Source organism: Synchiropus splendidus, chromosome 6 (genome assembly GCF_027744825.2).
Source record: "Synchiropus splendidus isolate RoL2022-P1 chromosome 6, RoL_Sspl_1.0, whole genome shotgun sequence".
Classification (NCBI taxonomy): Eukaryota; Metazoa; Chordata; class Actinopteri; order Syngnathiformes; family Callionymidae; genus Synchiropus; species Synchiropus splendidus.
In genome coordinates, this window is record NC_071339.1 from 4,719,806 (window position 1) to 4,744,954 (window position 25,149).

General features: G+C 42.8%; 1 protein-coding gene across 1 annotated transcript; it reads right to left on the reverse strand.

The window, feature by feature from the left end:
- lrrn1 (leucine rich repeat neuronal 1) lies at positions 1–11,986 on the reverse strand. The gene is made up of 2 exons (XM_053868155.1): positions 11,771–11,986; positions 1–2,992 (listed from the first exon to the last, which is right to left on the reverse strand). The coding sequence occupies exon 2, from the start codon at positions 2,846–2,848 to the stop codon at positions 695–697; it is 2,154 nt and encodes a 717-aa protein (XP_053724130.1). The 5' UTR covers positions 2,849–2,992; positions 11,771–11,986; the 3' UTR covers positions 1–694.
- Between the last annotated feature and the right edge of the window lie 13,163 nt (positions 11,987–25,149).

The following is a 25,149-nucleotide window of genomic DNA, read 5'->3' on the forward strand; positions in this document are numbered from 1 at the left end:
TCAAAATAACATGTTTTTGTGTGCAAACCACAACAAAACAGTGATTGTAGACATTTTCAAAGAAGAAAAGGAAAGAAATTTCAGAAATGTAGAAAGCAGTACATCTATTGATCTAATTGATAACATTCATGTTTCTATTGCTGGTTTACAGTCGTTGCTCTGCAAAAATAAAACATTTGTAAATATACAAACAAAGTATAGAACAAAATAGCTGATACAACATTACAGAAGTTTTTGCTAACAGTATTCAATAGACGGAATATCAAGTGGCAACGTACGTCGTCAGCTTATATTAGAGTTCATAGACAAATCAGTATATATATAGTTCAGTGCACAACAGCCAACGGTGAAACTGCTTCACAAGAGGGAGGTTGCTGTTTTAACAGTTCTGCCAGAGAAACAAGTTAAAGTTCAGCTTGTGATGAATCGGTGACAGTACTCATGCTGTGACTATTAAACAAGGGAGAATAATGCGGTGTGGCTACCAGCCGCAGCGAGCCTAGCGAAGCTGCCATTGTGTGCGCTGAAGTGAAAAAAAAAAGGCAAAATGCTAAACTAAAGATCAAAAACGTCTTTTGTTTGAAAGACAAACCGAAGTGAAAGAAAAATGCATATTTTACACAAAGAAGCAAATATGTATATTTGTGCTTCTGACAGAGTATAAGTCTGTGGATGTCTGAACAGGAAGTGGCGTTCACCACATGTAGTAGCTGCGAGAGGTGTCCACTTGGCTGGGTTTGTTGTCTGTGGATCCCTCTTTCTCTTTCTCGTTGTCTGCCTCCCATAAGTTAATGAGTGGAGGATACAGCTCATTCAGCGGTATCGACGACGTCTTCTGCATGTACTTCTTCAGAGAATGATGATAGTTTTTTCTTTTCCACCTTTTGGCGATGTAGATGCCCAAAGTGGCGAGGCTGATGATGGCAAACACCGTCCCCATGACTGCGGCGAGAGCCGTGTTGGTCACTTGGTCGGATATCTCCACCTCAAAAGCGGCTTGTTTGGTCGTCACGTTCGCGCACGACTTCTGGCTCTGCTGGTGGATGTTGGAAACGGTGAGGCAAACTTCGTACTCGGTCGCCGGCTGCAGGTATGTGAGGTTGTACTCGTGGACGTTGACCGGAACCCTGGCAGTGTACGTTATATGGGGATTGTCAATCTTCAGCGTGGCAGACGACCACTTGAGGTTGGACGACATGGCATTTGAGCTAATCTTCCAAGAGACCAGAATTGAGTGGGACTCTGCGTGTTTGACAAAAATCTTCATCAGCTGTGTGTTGTCCAGCAGCGTTCCATTCACCCGTATGGCTGTCACTCTCGTGTCAGCGCCTTGTGAATTCTGCGCAACACAGGTGTATCTCCCAGAGTCCTCCACCTGGATCCGAGAAATCCTCAAGGTCCCGTCACTGCTCAGACTGTACTTATCAGACAGAGTGTCCATCATCACCTTGTTCCCCATCGGTGTCACCCAATAGATTTCTGGCTCAGGTTGGGACATGGCTCGGCAGTCTAAGTCCACAGTAATACCAATGTCCAAGTTGAGGTGGCTGGGGAAGGTATCGTGGGCTATCATCGGGATGCACTGACTCGCCAATTCCTTCTGCAGAACGTCCCGAACATGCATACCTCGGACCTCGGGGGGCATCGCACAAAACATGGATAAAGGTTCCATGAAACGAACCATGCTTTTGTTGGCACTCATCCAATGAATAACGCAGTCGCAGCGGAGCGGGTTGCTGTGGATGCTGATCTCACGCAAGTTAGGCAAGGATACCACAGTGGAGTGGTATAAAGCACTGAGTGCGTTGTTGTTCAGCATTAAGCTCTCCAAGGCGGGCACGTCCCGAAAAGCTTGGCGGTGGATGTAGGAGAACTTGGGGTTGTTGGTCGCCTCCAACTTTGTGAGCTCAGGAAGATTATCCAAAGCATTTCTGTCAATAGAAACCAGCTCACCCATGTTGTTGATGCCCAGCTCTTTCAGTCTCAGCATGTTCTTAAAATCGCCTTCCTGGATTTTCTGAACCGGGTTTTTGTTTAAATCCAAGAACTTCAGGTTGGGCAGTTTTTGGAATGCTCTCTGGGGAACCCTGACCAGCTTGTTGTCGTAAAAGGAGAGACTTTCGAGATTGTCGAGTCCGACGAAGGCATTTCCAGGGACGTCCGTTAAGTCCATTCCAGCCAAAACAAGGCTTCTTAGATTGACCAGCGGCTTGAAGTTGAAGTCCATAATCCCGACAACAGGGTTCTCGCCGATCATAAGAATCTCCAGATTAGGTGTGGAGTCGAACCACTGACTACTGATGGACTTGAGCTTGTTGGAGTTGAGGTGAAGCCTCAGGAGATTGTGAAGTCCAGAGAATGCGTTGGCTTGGATGGCGTTGATCTGGTTGTGGTTTATATAGAGCTCCTGCAGGTTGCTGAGGTCCTGCAGACAGTAATCAGGCATTTCTGTGATCTGGTTCTCCTCGAGATGAAGAGTTGTGAGCTGAGACATGTTGCTGAGGCCCACGTCTCGAATGCTGCTGAAGTTGTTCTGGGACAGGTCGAGCTCCGTGAGGTTGAAGAGCTGTTCCAGCTCCTCGCTGGTCCTTGCTATGTAATTGCTCTGCAGGAGAAGAACCTGAGTTTCAGTGGAGAGGTTTCCTGGGATGCGTGTCAGACGCAGATCGTTGCAGTCCACAGTTATCGCTTCCCTGTAGGTGGACTGGGGGGTGAACCACGGCCTTATCTCGCACACACAAAGCTGGGGGCACTCGTTGCTCTGGACAAGACTCATTGCTATTGACACAATGATTAGTCCGGGAAACACCTGGCCCAGGAGGAAGCAGTCTATCCTCTGTCTAGCCATGCTGAAGCAGGATTAGAGGAGGGGCTGTTGAGTGCGGCTGTGAGCTCTTTACGGTCATGAACTGGACTTCAATCCAGTTTTCAGTCCCTCATTCCAGGTTCATAACCCACTGTCACCAACAGCGATCAAACTGTAGGAAGTAATCTGGAAAAAAGGGAGAAAAAGGGCACATTATTCGACAGAAACTTGAATGCAGCGTGAACAATGGACTGGTAACTGCCTAAGGTGAGGACGCATCAAACACTTAAGAAGCAATTAGGCCTTTTGTGTTTCCAGTACATTTAGTAATAACTACAAATAGAAGAAAAGCTGTTTCCCCTGTGAGACTGTTAATTATATGCAGCATCAACATTTTTGAGAAAATGCAACTTCAGCTCATTACAGAGAGCGCAAAGACTCCTGCGTCAAATTCCACAGAGGCCTTTCATCTATGCAACATGCCCATGAGGAGTCGATCATTACCTCCGCCGAAACATCATTAAATTAGACGCACAATCGTGCCTCGCCTGGAATTCTGAATAACAGATGTACAACTTAATATTTCATGTCCCCCGTCTTCTCAGTTCAGGATGGTCTTATTATGATAAAGGAGAAAATACTGCAATACAAGAGCTTTCATTCATTGCAGTGAATTGAGGTGCGAGAGAGTGAGCATCTGCTTGCCCATATGTCCACAACCCTTAGTTCACAAACTTGGAGGCTAGACAATAAAAAATCCATTGCCAAGAAGCCATTTATAGCTCCTCATGTGTACTGTTTTTTCCCCGTTATTATAATCGCCCTCCAATTCCACAGGTCACAGTAAATGGTCAATGTTGTTAAATTCAGAGAAAACTGTGCGGCTAAACATTCAACAACAGTAGGTCAAGTTTTTTTTTTTTTTTTTTATCACAGTGTCGTGACAGATGAGTTTTATCCAATGCAAAAATATGCATGTTTGGGATTGAAAAGCAAATAAACAGACTCTATAATGTAAACAAAAAAGAGGCAGTGCTTAAAATATATATGGAAATATATATAAACGATCACTTGTGCCAATTAAAGTATTCTCTACTAGCAACATAAACAAAACGTCACATCACGTAAAAGTGAGAATATTCAAGTACATTTTAAGAGCAACAAAAATGTAGCAGAAAAATAACCTCTCACCCAAAAATACTACCAAATGTCCACTCATGTTCAACAAAATATCTACATGGCACCACAAATACATGTTCAAGCACACGTTTCCACCGCCATTCCAAACACTTGTTTTTAACCTTGAAGCTCACGTTCATGACTGTTGTGCTTCATTCTTAAATTCCCCACAGTTCTCCAACGCTTGAAATACCTTTCCTCCAATGAGAACATGTGAAATGAACAACCATCACAGTCACAAAAACCTCTCAAACTCGAACCTCTTCTAAATTAGGTCATTTCTGATCATCGTCACTGACGTCTCGCACTGTTGTCATCACTCACTCCCAAATTTCCTGTGACACTTAGCTGTGTGAACAAAAATACTCTGATATATTATTCATTTGACTGAGTTCATCTGTGGACATCTTTTTTTTTTATATGGAGCTGGAGCCTAGAAGAAACACGTTCGGGTACAGCAAGGCTAATATCACTCTTGATACAACTAGGAATGATCCGATCAGGATTTTTGCTGCTGATCACCGATACCGATCACATGGATTGACTATGAATTTGTAATCAAAATCTTCTGTGTACATCATTAAATCATTTTCATTCAGACACGTTTTTATATACCACTCAAAGGAGGAAAAAAATAGAAAAACCTTGCAGAATCCAGCAACTTTTAATTCAATGTGAGATCTCGCAGTTTGGTGAATCTCTAGAGACTTTGCTATGTCTGTGGAATGTTTACATGCTGGCCGCTTCAGAGACAGAGAGTTATGAAAGTTTCCTCTCTGGACATTTTCTCTCTGGAGGAGCAGGCGCATCGCTACCAACGGGGCTTCATCAGAGCGCTGGCTGTCGGTTTTTGTGATCAACATTCACCGATCACGCTGACATCGGCTGATCAGGATCGGTGGCTGATCGATCGATCGGAGCATCCCTTAGACACAACTCCTATTTAGAGTAGGGGGCTGGCACTCTGTTATCCAGTTGACTTTTCATTGTCGTGGAAGCATTTGTCAAACAGACTCACAAATACAGCACTTTATAAATTCATGCCACGTCGCTCGCAGTCAAATGTTTAATTCAACTGGCAGACAACAACTCAGAAAAGGCTTGTGGAACTTCTATATGTAAGTGAACACTGCATTGCATCGCTGACACCGTGTTAATGACTTTGGGGCGTTCTGAATGAAGTGCTGTAACTACACAGCTATTACACAGGCCCTCCATTTTTACTACAACAACAAACGTGTGCCGGGACATTATCCTTCAGCCACACTTAAGAGATCCTATTAGTCGATTAGGTCTATTTACTAAGGAAGCTGCCTGTCCCAGCTCCGAGCCATACGCCACTACGGCATTAGCCACAAACACATGACTCGACGGTCAACACAAGCTGAAGGAGCTATCACTTAAGAGGCTTTCAAACAAGGGAGCTCACTTATTCATCTGAATCTAAACTGCCTGGCAACAGCTCCTGGGAGACAGAAACATGTCACCCACTTAACTAGAAATTCCCGTTGGGGCAGGGCGCGGCTGGGTGAGACGTTTAATACAGGCCTGCCGTATGTCGTAGCCCAACAGTGATATTGGAGGAAAGGTTGGCTGCAGGCGCTGGACTCAAACCCAGAGGAGAGAAACAGCTTACTCAGAATGTTAATTCAACGACTTCTGAGACTGCGCAACCAAAGGAAATATCACCGGTAAATTGTCTTTTAATAACTTCCGTCAGCAAGTGGAGTGACATTAATTCCTATTCCTATTAATTTCTATACTTTCTGTAGCTCCATAGATATTTACAATATTCATTCAAATGAAAGCTCAAACTGAAACACCTGAGGTGTGAAGCACGACTACACTTTTTTTTTCACACCTTTCAAGAATCTTGGAACATCCTGTTTTTGTATGAGAATTGTGATGGAGGTCCACTGGACACAAACCCAGGTGGAGGAAGAAAACAACACCAAAGACAGGAAGAGGAAGCTCCAAGCTGCTGAAACAAGAGGGCCCTTCAAAGCGGATACTTGAAAAGCACTGCTCTGAAGAGTGTCTTGTCACAGACTTTACTGGCTGGAAGTGCCTTAGCAAGGTGGAAATATAGGTCAAGCCTCCTTATAATAAAGAGTACCATTCACTCTTCGTAAATTTAACAAAGTGCTGGATCAGGTTTTGACAGTAATATTTTGGGGGCAATATTTCGGTTTCAGCGATTGTGCGCCTGCCACACCAAAGTGCAGATGCAGCAGGACAGAGACATTGTGGGAGTTGGATTAAAGAACCAACTACCTACTACTTTCCCCACTTTTACAGTGATATTGGAGGCCGTAGCAGAAAATATACGAAAATATCTTCAAAAATACATTTGATCATGTTCCTAACCATCGAGCAGCTGTGTATGAATTTCGGTCACATGTTTCGGGATCAACTAGCTGACTGAATCTGCTAAAAATATCTGCTAAATGACATGAAATGTCACACGAACGAAGAGAGAGTGAATTCTGTGAGCAGCAGCATGTCATCACTGTCTATTGATTTGAAACCCATTGGGACCAAACAGTTAAGAAAAGAAAAGCAGCTGCACATGTTGTAAGGGTTGTCCCCTCCTTTCATGACTTGAAAATGTGAATTATTATATTGTCTCTAACCAGCTGCTCAATTGTTTATACAAATTCTGATTGGATTTAAAATGAGAGGAAAATCATTTGACTATATTCTACTGTTATTGTGCTTTTAATGTGTTGCAAAATAACTAAGACAAAAAGCCATTTCAGCAAAAAATAAATGGTATATCAAAGCTCTCTGAATTGTTCTTTGATTTTCACGCTCATAAGTCTCCAAGGAGGTTGTTCGAGGGCAACTATGGATTTTACGTGAAGCTCTTGTTGATGGGGTCATGTACATGGTTCAAGGTTTGCGTTCACCACAGAATTACCGCTGATGACTTCTCTATTAATTATTATGATCCGTCTTCAACTTCAAGACTTTAATTAAAACTCATGTACATGCTTGAAGTGCTGATCAATTCAGTGAGTTAGGAAAGGGCACCTGCTGGGTTTAGCGTCGGCTGGCAGAGGCAGAAAAGCTTATGGAAATGATTGTTCTTGGCGACTGCAATGCAGCTTCTTGAAATACGCAATGACGATTGGATCTTTAATTCAGATGATTTAACAGTTAAATTAATGTTGGATAATGAAACACTTCTATCCTATAAATGCTCTCAGACTATTTTTTTTCATTTATAGTGGAACAAAAGAATTTATCCTGAATTGAAAGCCACTAGTTTACATACAGCACCATGGTGCTTTCCCCAGCCGCTCACCCTCAACCTAACCATTCAAAACAAATGGCTAGCCCTAACCAGGATCTATTTAAATTCAACACATGGCGTAGTTTACTATGAAGTTTCAATCCTAAAATTGAGGCTTAACCTTGTGGGAACTTGGAAAAAATGTCCCCACAAAGCAAAATGTCTTCACCACGAAGTGTGTTTGCAAGAATTGGTCCTCAACATATAACTAAACTAGATACATGTACACAGACATGCTGACTGACATGAAGCTTTCCCCAGCTCCTGACCATAAACATAAGCATCCAAAACAAATGGCAAAATTCAACCTGCACTCTTGACCAAACTAAAACCTAAATATGATAACCCCTAAAACATGGTTAAAAATGCCCTCACTATGTTGAATAAAAGTGGTTCTCACTAATATTGAAGTACAAGAACACACAAACGCACACACACATTCATACAGCAAGTTCACTGCAATAGTTTTTATTGTTGGCAGAGTATGAGCTTTGGCACTCACATCGCTATTCCTGCCTGAGTCTGTCCCAAGTAAAACAATTGGACCAAGTTTCAAAGCTTGTTAGGCACCAAGTTAAAAAGAAAACGCCCTACTAGCTATCAGATTGTCCTTCAAATTCACTTCTGAATCTCCCCTTGCTCTCTGCTTCTGACAAAGTTCTGCTTTTAAAGCAACACTGCCGCATATCACACACAGCCATCTATACAACAGAAGAGCAGTGCGGTATCAAAGGAGATATAGAACTCTTTTTAGCTCCAAGACAAGAGTCTTGCATTAGAATCTCTCTTGGGAACCGTCAGTGACAGCACACGCGAACTGGGGCGATTTTACTTATAGAGCTTGAGATGTTCCTCTGCACAAAAAAAGTAAAAAGAAAAGAATGGTGCGATTTGCAGGAGACTAACTAATGTAGGAACTCTGGCGCACCATGTCGAGCTAGCTGCTCAACAGAGAAGACTATTAGCCCAAAATAAGTAAACCTGAATAAATCATATCGCAGCCAGACGGACCCAGGAGTGTCACCAATATTCATCCAGACTCCTGAAATCATTAAATATTTACAGATGGCAGGGAGGAGTCGGGGTCAAGATGAGGAAATGAGGTTTTCCCTTCATTCCAAGATATGAGCTGTCACGCTCACACCTGCCTCTAATGCATTCTCCGGCCCTCACCGACTTCATTTCATATCAAACACCCCGGGGTTTGATGCGTTCAAATAAGCAGGAAATGAGAAATGAACTCATGTCCTTACACTTAACATGCCTTGTGTTTGTGTTGCCTGCAGCGCTGCGTCTTGTCAGTCGACGGTGAAGCCGCGGAAAAAAAAAAAAACAACAGGCAACATATGCGTCATATTGCTGGTGTGCATAATTTGGCAATTATGCTAAGTAGGGTACATTAGTGGAGAAGAAAACATTTAGAAACCAGACACTGCTACAGACTGATTCACTTACACAGAGGATTGATGCGTGTTTTGGCCGGACTCAGATGAGGTGACTCACCCAGGGTCTTCCCTCTTGGTCATCAGCAACACTTGAGCCATTGATTTCTTGTTTTATACTGATTGATTGCCGCCCCTCACACGCTCGCTGACCTTAAAGCGGGAGGGGAACTCGGAACACAGAGGCCGAAAACCGAGAGGCGTTTGAGAGACTTGTGTTGAAAACACATCAACGTCCAGACAGTGTGGATTTAAATGATCCTGGAACATCAACCACGCATCGTGTTGCTGTGTAACACAAGACAATCGATGCAACTTATGCACTTATAATTGATGCAATACATATTAATAAATCATCTATCGGACTGTTTGTAGCATTAGCCACCAAACTAACCCATTCCAACACAACATGACGTCAGTTCCTGCGTCTCCATCTCACTGTGCTGGGAGGAGATACTTCTTATGTTATTAGTATATGTACTTTATTTGTTGCTAAAGGGTGCACTGTTGTATTTTTCTACATTTGTGGAGGGAGGTGTTTTTTTGTTTTTTGTTCTTTGTTGTACTGCATCTATAATCTTTAAGTTTAAGTAAGTTTGTTTGTTTAATATCAAGCTGTTTAAGCTAAAAAAATGTTCATGACCGATGACATTTGGGGACAAAAACAGAGAATAATTGTGATGGAAGGACAAACGGCGACATTTCTTTTGCCAGAGCACCCAGCCCTAGTTCATATGACACAATTTCCTGATGTTGTAATGCAATGAATTGATCGCACTGGAAGCACTTGACGTTAGCTACGAGCTGGCATTGTTGGAAACAACCATAGCATATCGAGCCTCTGACCTAGATATGACACTCAATGCCCCCTCATTTCAGCGAGATTAAAAGGATAAATATTGGCTATTATAATGCAGGAAACTTATAGATTACATGGAAAATCTATCCATGCTTTTAGTTCCACCATGCCGATGACCTTATGAAGGCCCAATGAGAGCAGATGTGCCAACACATCTGCCGTCAGTGGCAGACTATGCATATCAATAAGCTCCCAGGACAATATGAAACAACCCTTTAGCACCGCAGCCATGTCTGTGGAGATCATGCGGGGTGAGCTGGAGTGTCTTTGCATCTGTTGTCTGTGAGACCTGCAGCTCATTGAGAACAAAGGGACTAATGCCTTCGTGCTTCTTATGAGAATAATGAGGCCCAGCACCCCCCCACCTTCGCCCTGTCTTATGCCCCCTCGGGACCTACATGTTGAGAAAGACAGAGGGTGGAAGGAGGGTGATTCCTCCCTTACACAGCCTGCTGACTAAGACAAAACAGATACAGAAGATATATTAAATTACATTTGTAAAAGACCAATTAAAAAAAAAGCTACATTTGTAAAAGACCAATTTTAAAAAAAGCTACACCGACAGGAGAACGTATAACTTATACTGAGGCAAATCAGTCTGTGTTAAATGGTTCAACTTTCCCCAAACCACTGGCAAAGCTTCTATTATCAAAGCAAGATTCAAAGGTATTTACTGTCCAGTGCGCAGTGACGTTGAAGCTGAAAGGAAACTGGTTATAATGGCACATATCCTTCACACAGCATGAGAAGGTTTCATCTTTAGGAAAGTGCTGGAAGATGCCCAACCACACACACAGAGGAAGCATGAACACTCCAAACTACTCCAGGTTCCATCATGCCACGTGACCGTTCCACTTGTTTTGTTGAACTGATAGGCCGGACTAACTGTGGAATACATGAAGTGCAACTGGCGATCCAATAACAAGGTAAACATGGGCTCAACCTGTCTTCATAAAATGACACAGCTGCATTATAAAAGGAATATGCAATGTAAGCAGCTTAGTTTCAGTGCGTGTGTCATGATAAACTTTTATTAAACCCAGAGGTCGAGTGAGGGAGGAGATGACAGAGCACTCTGGATTAAAAGGAGAGAGACACTGAGTGTTCGCTATAGCCTAGTTTCTTTCCCAACATCATCACTTTAAAAAAAAAAAAAAAAAGAGCATTTTAATGGTTTTAAAAATCTCATTTGTCTGCTTTCTTATTCTCATTTAGGGATCCCATTCATATTCCTAGGTCAGATCATTATAGTTTTGTCTCACTCTCTTATAAATAATAAATAAATAAAAATAAAAAATAAAATAAAACCCAACCTATCTCAAACAAGGAAGCCACACTGTATACAAAATTATGGAAGCAAATTGTGCACAATAAATTATTAATAATGAAGTTTCATTTGCGTTTACTGTTTTGAAGAAATACAGATGAGTGATTCATTCATTTTAAGAACTGCGTGTATAACTCAAGATTTTTGTGTTGCTGCTTATCCAAAAGAGCCAGTTGAACGAGTAGATGTGTGCAGGTACTGCAGGTGGGCGACAGAAGCCATATTCTTGATTCAGGACGAGGCTGATGGAGCCAAGCAAAATGGTCTGAGTGCGAAGAGAGTAAAGTTCAGGTCTTTTTGCTACACCTGCTGCATTTCCCAAATCAGACCTACTGGAGATACTACAGAGATGCTCCACCATTCCAGCTCAGCTAAATAACGAATAGATAAAAGCTGTTTATCCAGTCAATAATCTTCCCCTCGTCACCAGTCTCCTTGACAAAAGTGCAACAGCTGCAATGACAGAAGCAGCTCCGGGGGCCACAATGGACCCCCTGCCAACGCAAACCCCCCGAATTCTGAGGAGGCATCTCAAAGAAAACGCTGCCTGACGCGACTCTTAGCTGCGAGCGGAGATATCGAGACATCTGCCGGGAATCCTCCACATTAACATGCAAATCACATTCGGAGCTGCAGCCGCATCAAAGTTTGTCTCCTCGGCAGCATCCAAGTGTCCGTCGCGGTTGCGGGTGTCAGATCCGCTCACAGCCCGGAGACACGGCGGGTCGGTGACGGTGCCCTTGAGCGCGCGTCTGCCTGTTTACACTTTTGCGCTCCAGCCGCGACCTTAAGAACACCTCCATCACCAGCACCACCGCGGGGAATTCTTGGGAAGATGGTCAGAGAGGCGATGGTTTCTCACCTTGTTTGCATTGAACTCCGCTTCTTCACCCTCAAACGCGTCTTTTTGAGTGAAAGTATCCCGTGTTCCGCCTGCAGGAGGTTGTTTACATCCTCCGTCAGAGGCGCATGGTGCAAACACACCGGCCGCAGAAGAGAAGCGCCGCGCTGATGGTCCCCAGCTCCTCCTACAACTGGAGGGAGACAGTGAAGGAGAGAGAGAGAGAGGGAGGGAGGACGGAAGGAAGGAGGGAGGGGGAGCGATGGGAACACCTGGCCATGTTCAGGCCAGTCAGCTGATCCCGGAGCAGACGATTGGTGGAGGGAGACTGTCTGTCACTGTTGGCCGAGCAAAGCAGAGGCACCATCTGCTCCGGCTTGTTGTGAAGAGAACAAAGGCAGAGGGTGGTGGTGGTGTGTGTGTGTGGGTGAGGGGGTGAAGGAGGAGGGTATTAATGATGACAAACCTCTCGTCCAAGTCTTAGAGCAACATAACATATCCCCATTTCTCCACCCGTAGCCTCAAGTCTGGCTTATTTTGAAACTGCCCGACTCGACCTTTTCACAAAATTGTTGAAGAAAAGAAATCTTGTCCAAGTTTTTGAAAATATGGGTTTATATTTTTTATAGACGTATAGACGTCTTGTTCTTAATAATAAAAAAATACTTAAAAAATGTAATAACGCTGGTATAAAGAGTGCTATACAAAAATAATACAAAATATTTAAGACATGTAACAGTGTTGCAGTAAAATGGCAACAATTTATATTTGGATAATTCACTAAAGCCCTAATAGCATTGCATAGCTCAGGCTAACTGAGTTCACTCTAGGTTAATTTCTGGTGCAGTATTTCTCATACGATCTGGCTAATAAACACCGTAACCTTTGCTTCTTATTGAGAATCCAGACAGAAGGTGTCTTGTGAAGACACACGTCCACAGGCACGTCCTGGGAGCTCTGTGACTGTTACCGTCATAACCGAGCTAAGTGCAAGTGGCTGAACCGATGAATTTCATCATTTTCACCATGGATCTGAAGAAACACCAGACGAGACAGCAGAGTATCAATAACGCCATGCGGCGACCTTTAAAGAGAAACAGGTAGGAGCACATTAAATTAGTGGTAGAGCTGCAAAGCTTTTCCACTAAGTTTGGAGCAACATCACTGAGACGGTTGAAAAATCAAGCTCCTCACTTTGTTTTTGTTGATGCAGAGAGTTGATGTTGCTGACTGACAGGTCTAGGCCTGAACATGGAAATGAGGAACAAAAACAGCATTTTCTGGCCCCAGCTACAGTCCCTCTGTGAGTTAACTTTAACTTGGTAATTCCTCCTCAAGGCATCAGTCTGTCTCGCTCAGAAAGCTAAGTGGCATTCCAGGAGCTTGGACAGTGCACCAAGGAACAAGGATTACATTTTAGGGGTGTTCCGTCTTATCACCTTGATCCTCTGTGATGTCACCCCACCACCACTGCTATCTCACACACACACACACACAGACTCACAGTGTTTTTGACATTTAATTAATGACATATCAGAGCAATAAATGTTATCTCACCAAGAAAATAAAGGTCCATATATGTTTATACATAACCATGTAGCACAAACAGAACTTGCTTATTTATTTCATTATTGTATTTTTTCATTATTAATATTTTTCCATTAATATATATGTGTGTGCTAACTTATATAGCTATACAAGTAACATCCGACTGGGATCGGTTCCAACCAACCGGTCGTGAGTCGGATTGGACGCAAGGTGCTACTGTAATGGTAGATGGCTGTGTGAGAGTGAGATGCTGGGATACTGTGCTGCCGTAACTGTCGTACGTGATGCTGGGCTGCTATGTGCCAGACATTGAATAACCCGTAAGTACGAGTGGACGTAAGTCGAGCAGTTGGATGTTGTATTTTGGAATTCTTGGAGAGACCCCTCTGTGCGGGGCCTTCTTCCTATTTGGGGCTATTTGTGGGGACGTCAGTAAAAATAGTTGCAAGTTTGGTTCAGAGTCCTAGTTAAGGTTATCTATTAGTTTTGGATGGTTAAGTTAAGAGCAAGAGGCTGGGGAACGGTCCTCACAAAAATAGCCAAAAAAATCAAGTGTGTTTGTGTTTACGCACATCTGTCCTGGTGAGATCCGAGTTAGGGAGAAAACACCTGTGTGTAGAACCTGTATACCCCACTAGGTTCAGCCTCAATTTGAGGATTAGGACTTCAAAATAACTGAGTCGTTATAATTCGGTTTAAGTTTGGTTCAGAGTCCTGGTTGAGGTTAGCCATTTGTCTTGCATGGTTAGGTTTAGGGTGAGGCTGGGGAAAGGGTTATGTCAATGAGGCGTCCTCACAAAAATAGTGAAACAAACAAGTGTGTGTGTACATCTAATCCAAAAAGACATCAGTTTATTAACATTATGGAGCAACACATGCAGTGATGTGGAACATATTAAATAATTCTCTAAGTAGTTTGTGATGGAATACAGTCCTCAGAGAACTCTTCAACACTTTCGTGTCTATTTTTACATTCAAGTCAAAAACCTTTCAAAGGGAGAAAAAAACACTGAATCAAACAGCAAACTTCACAAACACTGAGGAAGGAGACCTCCCTGCTCCATTTTGGTTCTTTTTTTTGTTTTCTCTGTTTAGTTCAGATTAAAACATTAAAAAAAAAAACATTTGTTCAGCAAAACACAGGTATCACCAAATATTTGGAAAAGTGTACTGAAGTAAAAAGAAAGAAGACACAAAATTAAATACAGCTATGGTTCCCTGTCTAAACATCTTTTTAAATTTACATATTTGTATGTAAAATATCTAAAAGTCTCCTCACGTCCCTCTACAGCAGGGGTCACTCAGAAAGGGCATTCGTTCAGGATTGCAACCCACGGTTTGGTGACCCCTGCTCTAAGGCATCATGCTCAGAAGAATCTCTTGAACAGGAATGAATAAAAAACAAAAGACGTCTTCACTGGAACGACCTGCGTTCCTCAGTCGCACCTCTTCACTCCAGCGGGTGACCCAAATACCTGATGAGGCGCCCACTGGCCACACCGCCACCATTCATAACAACCAAAATGTTGGCTGCTGTGTCTGCAGAGCGATGCCCGAGTGCCTATTAAAATGTGAAGTATTTCGCGAGGGCTGACGCGTCAGCTGTCAATTAGGTGAGAGGGAGAGGACAGTTGATGAATGGTATTGCTGAGTAAAAATGAGATTACAAAGCATGTCATTCTGAAATGACGCACATTAAAATGATCATCCATCTGGAAACAACTATGATACAGAGGACTTAACTAGATTACATCCAACTAAAGCAGGAAACCAGATATAAAGTGGTTGGCTCTGAGAACTGCGGCTAAAATCCTCCTCTGTGTTTGCATCAAAACAAGCTGACTTCCTCTGACTTCATTTACTATTCAGCCTCATGCTGCTCCACTCCTCAGCTTGCTCTGCTTTTAAATGCATTTGCATTTTACCAACAAAAACAACAACTTAGGATGAACAGCTGTGATTCAACTGTGCGTGAATGTTTCTGGATTCTGCGCCAAGATTAATAGTGTTATTATTTTATTAAAAAAACAAAACAAACTTAATTGACATTGAGCATCGCAGCGTGGAGACATCATGACGTATGTTTTCAGGCTTAACTAAAACACAGCACAGTGGTCAGTGGAGATGTTCAGTTTAATAAGGGGCATAAAAGTAAAATAGGATTTGACGGTTATTGTAGCCAGACAAATATCTCCAGCAGTCTCAGGGGCAAACTGAGAAATGGCAAAAGATTATATTAAATAATCATTGTTCAATGTGAAACATGACAAACCCCTTCCTCCACTGCGCAGGAGTGTGGTCAGTATCACGACAAGCTCAGGGGAAGAAGGTCAGAGAAGAGGCTTGCTGGTGGTTGCTGGGCAGATTTTGTGGCTTCCCACAGGCTAAACAGCCTAATCAGTTTGACGCCGCTTCTGTCTTCATCCTGTTTTTTTTTTTTTTCACACCTTCTCACTCTATAGGAGGCTTCCTTCTTGAAACGATTCAAAGGTGTTTCATTAGATTCCCACCTTCTTTCTTCACAACTTCCTCATTGTGTTGTAATGGCATGACGGATATGAGCGCATGAACACATACAGTGCAAAAACAAAAACTTTCAGATAACAAAAGATATATGGCACTTACCAATGCTCACTATGAGAACTTGACTTGGTGTGGATTAACCAATAGCGAAGACCGTTAGTGGGCGACGCACATATTCACACTGTAGAACTGTGGTTGTCATGAAGTGAGCTGCTTCAACTTCTGTTTAAATTCAGATTGAAATCTGCAGGAAAATCGTACCTTTTTTGAATTTTCGTTTTGACAATGCTGCAGACGCTTTCGCCAAGTCAAGCCTCATGCACGTAGCCCTGCAGCACCAATCACATCACTTCAGAAAGATCGCAGTAGAACTCAACAGAGGGTTAAAATACTATCATACAACGATTCGTTTCACATTTGAATAACATAAATAGTATAGAGGAGAGTTGAAATACTGATATTATCAATTGGATAGACCACAGCAAAATGTAATTCTGACCTTCATTGCTTAAATAAAAATACAATGCTTATTGTGAGCAGCTATGTTTTCATCCTTCAGCTATCCTACCAGAAGTGTCAACATTGTGAAAAGGCAATAATGACTTTTGTAACCTTCATTGCTATTTTTGTGTCATTGTAAACACAGACTCAAGTACTTTGTCAAAGTGCCGAATGAGTGACTGAGTCTGAGGGATTTCTCTGTCGTAGATCATCTTTTCGTGAGGAGTGTCCGCACACATCTGGAAGTGTCCCCTCCACTCACCCCGAGGGAGGGTCTGGCGTTAGGCACCGCTGAAGCAGTGACTTTACACCACAACATAAATCCTGCGGTGAAATATTAATGGCATCTGCCTAGTAACTGAACAGCCACTTTCCGCAGGATTCTGTTTTGCACGAAAGCATCCAGCCGTGAACTCAGATGAATTGATTCCGAGAGGGCTGGCTGATGGAGACCAGAAAAGATATTCCAGAAGCTTCCTCGGAAACTTGAAGGTCATATGTCCAGTTGCTCTTGTTTTCTTTGCGGCAGGAGAACAAAACTCATGGAACCAATGATCACCGCAGTCCAAAACTAAAGTGACACCAAGTGTTTTGTGGTGGAAAACATGAAGCATGAGGGGGGAAAGGGCCGGCAGAAAGTTAAGATCATAAAATGCACTCTTCTTGGAGAGGATTTAAGCATCGACAATTTTGCTACCACGGCCATATATCGTGCGGAATTGTACTTAATCCTTCTGTGTGACATGATCATACTCACTGTAAACACAGCTTTATTTTAAGCTGCACCTCTGGCACTATCATGCTGTGACACAGACAGATTCATATTTAAAACAATACAAGATAGTGTGACCTAAAAATAGCTACCATGGTGGTCGTGAAACAGGCAAAATAAACAGCACTGTGTCTAAACATCTCGACAACTTGCTGTTGGCTGTTCTGGAAAACACTGCTATCAGAGAGGATGAGTTTTGCATGGTGTGAAAAGCATACGCTGCTTTGCTTGTGATAAAAACACGTTTTCTGGATGTGTTCACCTAGTGAGGAGAATGAAGGGAAAGATAGAAAGGACGGATCCAGAGATGGAGAGAAATATTTGAATTTTGAATTATAATTTTAGCAGAAAAAAAATAGAAAAACATAGGAGTAACTAAATGTGTTTTTCGTGGAATAAAAAATTACATTATTCAAAGATGAGACAAAATGAATATTCTCTATGAGACATGTATGAATCCATTGAACAGATATTGATATTCAATTCTCATCCATATTACAACCCATTTTGCCACCAAAACATGACCTACAAGTAATTTTCTTGTGATTTCCCTCCTTGGAAATAGTCTTTATTCTCTGAGAGAGTTTTCCTCACTGTCTTTGCAACATCACATGAAAACAGCATCTCTGAAGAGCCCACGCTGCAGGCCTACATACTCCCCAAAGCCTGGTGAAGTCAGGTTACTCCTGAATGCTCAAGTCCGAGGAAACCATTGTCATGAATGCAAACAGTTGAACTGTGTCCATAGTTAAATGTAACAGAAGCTCATCAGGTCGTATCCATGAAGGCGGTGATTAAACCTGCTGCTCCACAGTGGGCAACAATGGACTGCATTTAAACACATCAGGGTGACATTAGCAAAAGAGGATTGTGGTTTATGTTCAGTCCCCTCCTATGATTGGTACCAGAGGCAGAAGGGGCTTAAAGTGTGACCTCGTGGGGATAAAACACAAGTGTTCATGTCGCGAGTGGCAGCCTGGCTCACAGCGTGAGATCTCACCAGGAACGCTGCCATTGGCTCCTATCTTAGATGGCAACAAAGAACTGCTTATCATAATACACCAGCTCTTTTCGCAGTCTGAGCTTGATGTTTATAGGCTGAGGAAAATGTAAGCAGGTCCGTTCATTACAGGCCCTTAATTCATTTTCTTTTCTGCCCTTTTTATACAGCGCAAACCAAATCCATCTCCTTCACTTAAAGGCTTCATAGGTCACTTAGTTAGATTTCTAAAACACTACTCCATCTAGTTTCTTGACAGCAAACTTTACTCAGACCGGTTTCGCCACAGTGAGGAACTGTGACCAAAATTAAGACGAAAAAAAAAAAGCAGTTTGTCTAACCACTCACGTGCGGAATGAGAGCAGCATGTCTATAGATGTCAAGAAGTCTTTGCTTAATTTTATTTGAATCATAAGTACATATTATACACAGAGACTCATCGTTCAATGTAATTCCATTCCCATCCATTCCCAGAATGCATTGCATTTCACTACATTAAATGGTTATTTCTAAAGCCTTTTTAATGTTGTACACTAGTCTGTTGACATTTTATTTGAAGTATAATTCTTGGGGGTTAAAGGCCCTTTCAGTTTTACATGCGTGGCACGGCCTGGTGCAAATGGTAATGGGCTGTCTAAATTTTGGTTCCCTGTTTCACCCACCCAACCTCACTCCAATGCCGCAATATAAGCATTTGGATGGAGTAAAAAACCGAGTACACAGCAAAGAAGCCTACGTAGACAGCATTCAATTCCTTTCAAAATTAATGCAACGTGTTGTTACCCACTGAAAACCGGTCCTGGAGGGTCGTGACTCAAACAGTGGGCTACGACGGTGTGTTGGGAAAATATTCCTTGAGCCGTGCTGTAATACGTAAAGCTATTTTGAATAAGCTAGGAAGCTGAAGCGGGAAAAATAAATCGTCACAAACTCACAAGAGCATTGAAATAATTCCACACTGCTGAGACTTAAAGATTGACCGTCGGAGTTCAGAGGAGGACTTGCACTTCCATTACAGTTTTGCATAAATCGTCTGTGTGAGACCAACAAGTGGAACTGATGCCATGTAAGGTCTGGCAGGGTGACCATGTGAGGCAGAGACTGACGCTGGCGTATTAGCATTCGGCAGCAGAGCAGATGGAGTGTCTGTCATCCATATGCATGAAGAAGGAGGCTGCCAGTCTTTCACCTTGACACTTGCTGGGGGAACTGTGACCCTGAACTCGATGGGAAAGAATGACACCAGTCTGATCCTAATATCCAACCAGCCTTTACCCAGGGGCTGGAAAAGTGGCGAGGAGTGAGACTTTAGAGAAATGCCTCTGCACCTGCCCTGCCTGCTAACATGCACTTCATGCAAGGCGATGATGGATGGAGGGGGAGGAGACGGGAGAAAATGCCACAAAGACACGTCTGTATCGGCAACAGATGCAGCGAGACGGTGCTCACAGAGGAGAATGATTTCAACTTTGCATAAACAGATTTCAGACCATTTGTGTTGATGGAGTTTCTGATGAACATTCTCTCTCACAGAAAATGATTTTCACTCTCATGAGTTTGAACGTCTTAATAAACCACATGTTGCTACCCACATTTTGAGATGAGCAGTAAATTCACACTAGAACTGGTCAATTAAATCAGGACAACAGAAATAATCTGAACCATCTCATTTATTCTTCTTCATCATGAATCTTCCGGTCATGACATTACATTGCATTAAAGGTAGCACCTAGAAAAAAAGTTAAATATGCAATTAATTGAAATTAATTTCTAAAATTCGCTCATTATTCGTCAAAGATAAAACAATATTTTCCTCTCTTAAACTCCATTCAACAAATATTTTATGATCCTATCTGGCTGTCACAAATATTAACTCCTGCACCACTTGTCTACGTGTGGAAATATTTACAAGTCAGCAGTAGTTTATCCATTAACCTTTACTCTCGAGGAGCAAAACATCGGCGCGTCTTAAAACAAAGCTTTTCACTTCAGTCTACATTAGGTATCGCTCAGCAGAAACTGTCCTCACACACTGAGGGGGGGATTTAATATTCCATTTTCACTTGTTGTCTGCTTCGGAATGCTGATGGAGGTGACCTTTTGCATGAAACAAAGATGGAGGCTATCAAGGCGAGACACAGAGGAAGAAAATATCTGTTTTAATCATGTGACCTCTGATGCTTTATGTGTTGATATTTCTCTGCATAGATCATGGCAGGCAAACAGGGATGAAACCAAGAGTGTCTAATGAAACCTGACTAAGCAGAACAGACGGGTCGACACTGGAGAGCATCTGGCGGAAGGAACTGTCACACTGTCAGATATTGAAATGGCCACTGATGAGGTTAATGGGACCAGTGAGCCCATAACCAAATCCCCAAGTGGTTTCAAAACAACCAGCAAAATATTTCAAGCCAACCCATCCTCACTGACCACATTGTTCCAGGCGGGGCGACATGGATCGTCCGTTGCAGATGGAACATCGCACGTACGGGGAGAAAAAACAAAAGCCTGTTTAACTTTGTAGCTCCTAGTGTGGGTGTGGACCACGTGTCACGGAGCGCCACACGCGAGGGTCTGGGGATGCGAAGTGCGGGGAGCATGGAGAGGAGACGGAGAGACACTGAAAGAGACTGGATGTCAGTTGCTCTTTTAAACCCCTTACGTGGCTCTCCTCCTTAGTGACGTACTGAAAGTTGCTATGACTAAAACGCACGGCTTTAAAATAGCAAACTGGCATGTTTTAAACATAGAATGAATGGCGCGCCATCCCATAGCTTACCCTAACCCCAACGTTCGTCTTTTTTTTCACGGCTTGGGCGTGTGGAGGGATTGGGGATGAAGGTCAAGCAACAATGCCAGTTAACACGTGTGTTTGAATGTCTAGTTGATTGACACGATGAAGCTGTGGCGGTGGAGCAGAAGTGGCTAGGAATACACATCAACACAATAAGTGTGTACATGTCAATAAAACACCTGTGATTTTGGTCCGATGGGATGAGTCTGAACATCTTGGTGGCATGAAGCCCGTAAAAGTCCATATATTAGCCTCAATGTTGTTTAAGCCACAGGGTTCGGAGTGTTTTTTTTCCGTTTTTACCAACATTACCTTCCACCAGAAGATCGCGATTGATGGGCACTCAAGGTTTAGACCAATCACAATAATGTCTAGACCTCAGCACATGTTTCAATGTTAAATAAAAAAATGGTTCCTTTCGGTTGTAGACAATGGATGACAAAGAGACCCCATGGAACAGAGGAAGAGGGAAGAGCGCCTCTGAAGTTCTCTACTTAATAGTCAGTTCTCCTGCACCGATTCACAAACTGCTTGAGAAATTTAACTTTGAAATTTCAATTCAATTAAAATAAAATTAAATTCACACCATGACACAGGTTTTGAGATTCCCCGTAATAGAGCCTCCTCCAATTTGACCCTGATGTACTGGGAGTAAGTGGCACAAATAAGCCAGAACATAGCAAAGGTCAAGGGCACTGTAGAAACCACAGCAACTTATCATCACCAGGATAACAAACACTCCCTCCGTGAGATTGTGGCCATGCTCAATGACGATCAATAGTATCAGTGATAGCAGCTCCTCACCTGAGGAAAGGACATGCTGCAGCTCATCTCCTCGCTGCTCTCGTCCGCAGACCCGAGAAAATATTATGAAGTCTAAATGAAATCCATGGTTGGCAGGAACCTTCTTATCCGCATTCTCCCCTGTTCAAAATTCACAAACCACCTCAATCTGAGAGCAACTGGAGCTTCAACTGAATTTCATCTGGGATCATCACAGCTATAAAAACGTGTGCCAGTGTGTGGACCAGATAGACTCTAGCGCTGTTTCCTTTACTGTGGACTAGTGATGGGTAGATGAGGTGTCACAAAACAGTGTTGTAGGGTTGATGAAACAGTGTCCTGATTGTCACAGGCCACAAGGTGGCGCCCTTGTAAGGGCAGCAGAACAACATCATCTGTAAAGTGATGCACGTTTCAGGTCACTAAAAACCAAAAGGAAGAACAAGCAGTAAGCAATATTAAGGACAACTTGTGACATCATCCCCCCGACTCTTCTTTTTTAACAATGTGAAAACTATTTTTACAGTTTCACATTGTTAAAAAAGAAGAGTCAGGGTTTCAAGCTTTTTCTGATGCCTGTAAAGTCAGTCAGTCAGTGTAAAAAGGACCAAAATTCATGATACGATCAGTCATGTAACATGTCGATGTCCTAGGAGCCTTGCAGGTGTCATGACTTTCATGGTAACCATCTCCAAACTACATTAACACTGCCCAGATACAACATACAGACTTGAGTTTTACAACTCGGAATATCATCCTCCACCCTGAGGCCAGGTACCATCCATAAGTGATCATACACAAAGTCCCTGGGTATTTTTGTATGAAACCAAACAATGCATAGTGGATACATTCAATCAAACCAGTCTTTCATATATTTCATATCAAATTTCTGCCTGTGTAAATGTGATCACAGTTCCAGTCCAGTTCCACGTCGCTTGATGCATGCTAGCTAGCATTCACTGTATGAGCCTGACAGTGGCCACCAATATTATTATAATACATAGCATTTTTGGTGGTCCACCAACCGTCCAGCTCATAACCATAGTAGCTGAAATGCTGGTGTTTCCAACGTAGTGACAGAGACTCCAACAGAGACCAGCTCAGTCCGGAAGGTTTTCTTTTTTTTTCTTTATTTATGGCAGCTGAGAATCCCAGCAGCATCCGTTTATGGGCGTCTGGACCAATTACTTGAAAGATAATGTAATTCTAAGCATGTTTGTAGGATGTCTATCAGTAGGCTGCTCACTGGAAGCTCTCAGCTAATGAATTTGCATCTCTGCTCAACAAGATGCTCCAAATGATGTTGTTGATGATTGCGGAGAAATATTACTGGGCAAAATGTGGTGGACGAGTTCCGGAGCTTCCGCAGCCATTAGCGCTGAGTCAGTCTGTCATATTGACGCAAGGCAAAGCTCTCAATTTATCAGTCCATGTATGTTCCAACACTCACTCAAGTTCATGATGAGCCCGACTTCAGTGTCGGGGGATCAAGACTCTGGATACAAATAGCTGAAAACGTTGACTCGCCTTTGGGAAATAGGATTGAAAGCACTGTCAAATCAGAGATGCTCAGGGAGGATCCATTGCTCCATTATATTGAGGGCGCCAGATCAGGTGGTTCGGGAATCTTGCATGGTTTCTGTGTGGTGAGATGTTTGCTCCTCTCTCTGCTGTTTCCATGACCTTATGTGTTGGGCAGATATCCTCATCACAAATGACTAAAACGGGTCAGCTAAAGTGACGAAAGGAAACTCACAAAGTACCAAAAATTAAGATCAACAATGACAAAAAAGCAAGGTCATAATTTTCATAGATGGCGCTCTTAGTTTAGAAATGACGTGAATTATTTGTTAACACTTTACAGCAGACAGTGCCATCTGGTGGCCTCTAAGAATCAAGACACTGTTTCATGAAACCTCAACAACCCTTCAATACTGTGTCAGGAAGCCTCATAAACCCACCACAATTAAATTGAAGGCCATTTAAGACTATTACTAATGTCAAATTTGCATGACATTTGCCCAAGCAAACATATGATGTGCATGATGATGTGAAATCTATGTAGTTATCATTATCATATCATTTTAATTCGCAGACCCTCCCTGTTTTTCTCGTGGCTCATTGTGCTGAAACGGCAGAGACACAGATGCAAGAGTGAAATTCTTGAGAAGAGATCAGGGAAACAGCAGGATTTGGCCGCGGGTCGCACTTTCAGTTGCTGACTAGCTCAGAAAGGAGCTGTCTTAACCTACCTTCAAACCAATGGCCCAATTGTGTTTTTGTGTTCCATGGTTTCCCTCCGTTCAGCACATTTTCGCACATTAAAGGGGATGGACAGGCAGTTGACAGGATGATGCTTTTTAAATGCTAAAAAAAAAGTGCTTATAGCTTTGAAAGAGACGTGAAGGCCATTAACATATTAGCTCCTGGGCTACTAACACAGATGTGGGGTGGAAATCTGGAGCAACTTAGCGAGCTGAACACATTCTACTATACACGTATAGCAGACACTTTAACTCCTTCAGACCGTCTTCACCATTAACCAGTGCAAATCACTCCTGTTATTTGCCTGTTAAATGCAAAATGTGGACGGAGGACTGGCAACTGTGGAAAATGTCATCACAGGCCGAGACGTGCAGTATGTCATCAACTGGCAAAGGCAACTTGAGACATGTTTTTCTCCTGTTTGACATCAAGAATTGAGCTTTCAATACGGCCCAATGTCCAGCGGACGTTAGCGCAACTGTTAGCATAACAGCTAATGTGTTTGGTTGGCTTTGTTCTACCCTATATTTTCGCAAATACAACAATGTAGCCCGCGGAAATTAACAAAACATTTGATGACACAACAACACAACAACGTCCAGCAGCTTACAAGTACAGAAGAAACTGTTTAGCCTTTCAGCCTTTTACGAACTCCTCTGTTCCCACCAAGGTCAGTTTCCTGTTTTTTCTTCCTGGACTCTTCAGCAAAATCCTATGCTGAAGTGATGAAATGTTGAATTGATATTACAGCAGCGGCTGGCAAGGAAACCAGACTGGTTTTCCACTGATCACCACTGTGGGCAGAGTCGGAGAGACTCAGGTTACTCACCAATCCATGGCAAGGCTCACACTATCAGCCACTGACACATGCACTCACATCGAGGGACGGTATACAGTCTTCAATCTCTATATGTTTTTTAAGTTGTAGCAGGAAATCTAGGTGCCTGGAGGAAGCGCACGCTAGCATGGAGAGAACACACAAGCCCTGCGAACGGTTAGCTCCAAGCGTTGCCTCAAGCCGGAACTGAACTTGCGACCTTACTGCTATGAGGCTGTAGCCCTAAATAAGAAATGTTGCTGATTTGTAAACTGAAAGACCAACTCCCCAACCAGTCTCACATGTCTCCCGGTTGACTCGCTCAGGTTTGTAAGACTCGACTATTCCATGACTACTTCCTGTTGTCTCCTGTGAGGAAGTGCATTCTTCCATT